This window comes from Cyphomyrmex costatus, unplaced genomic scaffold (genome assembly GCF_001594065.2).
Source record: "Cyphomyrmex costatus isolate MS0001 unplaced genomic scaffold, Ccosl1.0 scaffold26, whole genome shotgun sequence".
In the NCBI taxonomy this organism is placed as follows: Eukaryota; Metazoa; Arthropoda; class Insecta; order Hymenoptera; family Formicidae; genus Cyphomyrmex; species Cyphomyrmex costatus.
The window spans coordinates 632,133-637,903 of NW_017276692.1; the positions used below are offsets into that span (position 1 = coordinate 632,133).

The 5,771-nt window shown below is 34.5% G+C and overlaps 1 protein-coding gene across 1 annotated transcript; it reads left to right on the forward strand.

Annotated features, from left to right (window-relative positions):
* Positions 1–222: 222 nt before the first annotated feature.
* LOC108774523 (DNA-directed RNA polymerase II subunit RPB1) lies at positions 223–3,105 on the forward strand. The gene is made up of 2 exons (XM_018540658.1): positions 223–237; positions 1,201–3,105. The coding sequence occupies exons 1-2, from the start codon at positions 223–225 to the stop codon at positions 3,103–3,105; spliced, it is 1,920 nt and encodes a 639-aa protein (XP_018396160.1).
* The last annotated feature ends 2,666 nt before the right edge of the window (positions 3,106–5,771 follow it).

Genomic DNA, 5,771 nt, shown 5'->3' on the forward strand with positions numbered 1-5,771 from the left:
TATTGTAATTCGTGGATGGTCGCGACCCAATTGTATTTATACATGTGCTGGTATAGCTATAGTCTTAGTCGGTCTGGACTTGTCCATCCTTAAACAAATTAGTTTCTTGAGTCGTGCAGTTTAATTCAATGTCGAGGCCTCGTGGGAAATAGCGTAGTTTCCTATTAGAAAAGGCAGCCTTAGTGTAGTGTTAAGTGCGAGAAGGATTATACGAATTTGAAGATGCGGTTGTTTTTGGTACGTAATAGATTTAACTATGAAATCTATTGATCTTCGATGTGATTACCATGTTGTCCATTCGTATATCGAACCGCATACACATAAGTAATATAAAATTGTAAAAATGTTGACGCTTTCAATTTTTATATAAAAAGTAAAATTTTATTAATGTTTCATGTATTAATCTATTTTAAAACGTTTTTATATACTTCATGTATAAAATAAATATACAAATAATTAATACATAATATATGTATAAAAAATATCTTTCTGTCTTTTTAAAAAATTATAAATTTTCATTATTTAAAAATATTAATTGGAATATTAAAAATGCATTAAAATAAAAAATAATTCATAAAGTAATATAATTATTATAGAAGAATTAACGAGTTACCGATGTACTGACACACTTTTGTTTTGAACAATACTTCTTAAATGAAAGCAAAATATAAAATTTCAGAAATAGACTTATAATATAATATAAATAGAAACATATAAATACCAACTAGAAAGTGTGTTTAATCAGATAATAGCAGTTTTTATAATATTTTTCAATTTAGCAACTAACTTTTTCGTAAGCAAAAATGAGCCTAACCAAATGGGTTTCAAAACGATAATGCCACATGTTTCTATTGTTTTTCTTTCATAGAAAAGCTCTACAAAATATTTATAAATAAATGTATATAAGATTTTCTAGAATTTTTTTTACTTCGTAAAGTTAAATAAAAACAAATCACATGTTCTATCAGAATTAATAAAATAGAATAGTTAATTTCCGAGAAATAAGGGAGTGTCTTTTTTAAAAGATTTATGTCGACGACTTTCCACTACATTTAATTTTTCTTAAGAGAAATTTACTTTCCATACATTTGATTTGATTGAAATATGTGACATTAAATATTTATTCTATTTTATTTACATCTCCTAGTTTTATATCACAACGTTTGGCTACTTTATACAAAAAATATGATTCATTCTTAGGTTATCTGTGTCTCTGTATTGATGCTTTCGCTGACGCAAGCCAAGCAAAAAGCCGAAATGCAAAAGTCAGAAGTCACGAAGCTCGAAGTGGTGAATCTTGGCGAAATCGAAGTTGAATCCAATTTCAAGCAATTTGACGTACAGCGGAAACGAGATTCCGGATACATCTATAACAGGCCGAGTCATGTCTCTTCAAATGCTCGGTTTCGCATTCAAACGCATCCATCTAGAAGTCAAATAGCATTTAAGGTCCCTGGTCAATTGAGTAGACCGTTTACGAAATATGGACCTCCGATTCACTCGACTTCCAATCCGGCCACACACGAATATCATGCTCAACAACATCGGAACAAATTGCAGTATGACATCAATCAACAGCAATCGAGCAGTTTCGGTGGAGCAGGACTGGTGGAACAGGAAGTACCGAGCCCGATCAGAAACGTTGATTTTACGGAGGTGAATCCAATTGCTAGTCAAAATAATGAGCCGTTTGGCATGCACACGGCTAACTATTTGCCGCCACAAAATCAAAAGCTGCCAATTTATTCTTCAATAAATAATTTTGATCCACAGAACATTCCAAATCAAGGACAAATTTATGGTACAAACTCACAGAGCCAGAATTTTGTGCAAGCTCAGAATCAAATTTCTGACGCCGCGCTTTTCCTGTCCGAGAACGCGCAGGCGATCCAGCAACTTTACGGTGCACCAGCTAGCAATCAAGACTTTGCGCCCAGCAATGATCAATTTCAGAATATCGGTAATCAATTTCCTAATTCAAATGGTCAGTTCGAGAGTACCTCGCAGAACTCTGAGAAATATCGTAGCACATTGCCGTCATATGCATCGGGGACGCTCAATCGTCAAGAGACTCTGGAACAAATTCAAGCTTTAGAGAAAGATCGGCTGATCTTTCAATTGCAACAAGCCCTCGCTCGGGCTCAGATTAACCCGAATGCGAACACGGCGGGAAGATATGCTCAGAATCAAGCAGGTTTTATTCAGAATCAAGATCTTCTGGCCTCCATAAGTCAACAAGTGAATTCACGTATTCCCACGACGCAACCTACAACTGTTGGGTCTGGAAACATCGCGTTCAGCCAGTCTACCTTTCTACCAGATACCACAGTCAACCCCTTGAGATTTCCCGTTAAATACGGTATTCCGACTACTACTCAAACTCCGGCCACATCAACGGTAGCAGAGGGAGTTTTTACTACGCAATCTTCATCGCAATCATCTAAAGGTGATAACACTGTCCAAGTAGTACCCGTTTCTAACCAGCCTGGTTCTTCAGCGACTGGATCTCCGCCAGGGATCCCCGTTTATGGTGGATTCGTGCCGACCTTCATTACGGAAACCAACTTGGCTCCTAGCTACAGTACCAGCATCTTTACATCCGGATCCTTCAGGCCCGAAACATCACCTACTCATTTCGGGATACCGATTCCCACGGAACCGCAACATAAACCGTCGGGATCGGCACCCTCGATCCCAGCGACAACAACACCGCCTCTCTCGTCTGTCTCACCATCCAATCGACCGGGGGTTGTTCTAACACCGGCGGCAATCACACCGATAGCCCTGCCAATTCAACCAGTACGACCTGTTGCTCCCCTTGCGACGCCGATACATCCGATCACCACTCCTTTGTTGCCAGCGAATCCCACTCAAGTGCATCCGGCGCAATCCATTCCTGTAACGTCCAGCGTGCAACAAACATATGGTGTGCAAACTGCATTAATCAATCCTGTTCTTTATAAACCGGTTAAAGCTGTCTATCCGGTGTACTATTATCCCGTGAATATTCCCTACCAACTGCAGAAGCCTGCTTTACCGAGTTACCCTTGGAATTACGCGCCTTCGTACACGACGCAGATAGGATCGGCAAAAATATGGAAATGAGGTATTCCTATTCTATGAATAAACGGAGTGCAAATCGATCCACGGCATTGTGGCTAACTATTTATCCGCGTGAAAAAAAATCAGAGGGAGAGATTGTAGAAGAAAGTATGGCGCAAAAGAGAGTCACTATCGTATAGTCGCGTGGTTTTGATGTGTTAATGACAATGCGCTACATCGTCTGTTTTTTCACTTAAACGATTTCATTTTCTTGTTTCAATGAGAGAGTTCTAAATTGGCAAAAAGAATTGCGCTCTGCAAATCAACCGTTTCAATAGGCACTTTTATTTGTTCTTATTATCAAAGAGTAACTCTGAATTGGACGTTAATTGTATTGTTATAATTGTAAGTAGATATACGACTTAATTTACATTTATAACTTATCTATCCGAATTTTATAGATTTTTAACAGATTATGAATTATTATTTAGTGTATCATAAATAATGTGAAGTAGAATTAAATTGAAAAGTTTTATAAAATTGTATCGAGCGCCTTTTAACATTCGTAATTTCTTTACAGTTTTATATTTAATTATGCATTATTACATATATACATATACTAATTTGTAATTCTATAACCTACATGTCTAGTGTTATAATTTTAGAAAACAAGGAGAATATTTTTCTTTCTCTAAATTGTCATGCAATACTTAGTACTCAGCATATTTAAGTTTCTCGCTGTTGGATATGACTACGGTGATTCAATACATGCTTCATACTGCACATCCGATGCACCATCTGTCACACCGCATCCGTTTATTTCAAAATTCATCGTCGAGAAAGTGACATTATGCAGGTGATAATTAGCGCAGTTGTTTCATTAGAATTGGGATACTGTGGCAAGAATCTCAAGTGAGTATTTCTAAGCGTCACTTATCGTTAATAATCGATAAAAGAAACTTCGTCATTCATATAAACATTCAAAGACGTTATTTATAATGTAGAAATATATGTTGATTTTTTATAAGTAGAGTGTCACTGTAATTTTTTATTTTTATAAAAGCTAATATATATGTATATGTATGTATGTGTGTGTGTTCGTGCGTATTATATATATATGTATATAATATAATATATAATATATTTTATATAAATAAATTGCTTATTGATTTAATGATATTATATAAATGATAATTGTGGATTTCATGCGTGCTTCTTCTCCAAAACTGACTTATCTTTGAACATATATAATAAACACCTGTTCTATTTATTATTTTGTCAAATAAATACTTTTGTACTTTAGAAGACAATTCTTTTTTTCAATACCGTTTTATTTTTAACTTGACGCATATAATAAATCTGCTTTCAACAAGAAAAAATTGATAAAATTTAGAATTTGAATAGCGAATATGTTAAGAAACTGCGTTAGAATGGCTGCATACGAACGTTTAAAACGTACGCATAATGTTAATCTAATAGTAGACATACTCATACCTGCATGTGGCGCATCTCATATTATCGCAATGGAAAGTTGAGTCAAGGAACTGAATTATTTCCGGTCCCGAACGGACCTAAGAAACTCTCACCCGTATAATCGTGACCATCGGACATGAGCCCCATCATTGCTTATCGCCACGCCATTCGATTCTGACCTCGAAAGTCATTCGATAATCCCAGCCACGGTAAACGCGGTCCAATTATACGAACAATCCTAGACATGCATAACGTATAACTATTTACAGATGTGGAAGGATTCTTACACGATTTCGTAATCTTTGCATTAATTCTTAATCAGAGAGGAGAAAAGGCATGTGCCGCTGCTGTCAAATCCGATTCATAGGGAACAGATCAAGATTTTCAGACAATTACGTATTAAACAGAAATGCTTCATATTCATTTAATAACGTGTTAACAGTTTATATTCCTTTGCGGTCATCTGCGCTTTTTTCTTATTAAATTCAGTAACTCTGCTCTTTAGACAACTATATTTTTTTAAACCAGATCAGAGTGATAAAAATTTATTACTTTTTAATGTTAATATATTAATGATATGGAAATGGAACATAAATTTCAGAAAAAGGATGACTATTTATAGGTTTCAGAGAAAGTTAAACAAGTTATCAAATTCATCATCTGAAAAACAAAAATAAAAATTTGTGAAACATCTATTACGAGAAGCAATGAGCGTAACTTAAAGCAGATTTTTGTATATCACTTACTTGCAAGCTGTGCATATCGCTCATTTGCTAGTTTCTTGAGTTGCGTGCAGAAAAAGAACGAAAACTTAAAGAGAAAGAAGAACATATATGATATACTTTCCTCTATAATTTCAGTTGTCACACCAATGTTGCACATTTCAAAATTAATATTACAAAAAATACTACAAAAATAATAATATAAAAAAATAATATAAAATTTTAATGAATTTTGTAGTATTAATTAAAATTGATCCATTTTTCCGAAAAAGTTTTATCTTTTATGTTGTATCATTATTATAGCAAATAAGCGATATAAACAGGGTATTCAGAAATTTGAGGGTAATCTTACTGTAGCGTAAAATTTCGCGAAAAATTAAGTAATAAAAGTGCAAATTATTTTTTCTCGTAAAATAGTAGTATAGCCTTTAAAGTTTGATTAATTATATGCGTTGATTACAAAGTTATCTGACCGTATGACGTACATGCAATAGTATTAGATACTAAATAAAACATTGCCACTGTATGCATACT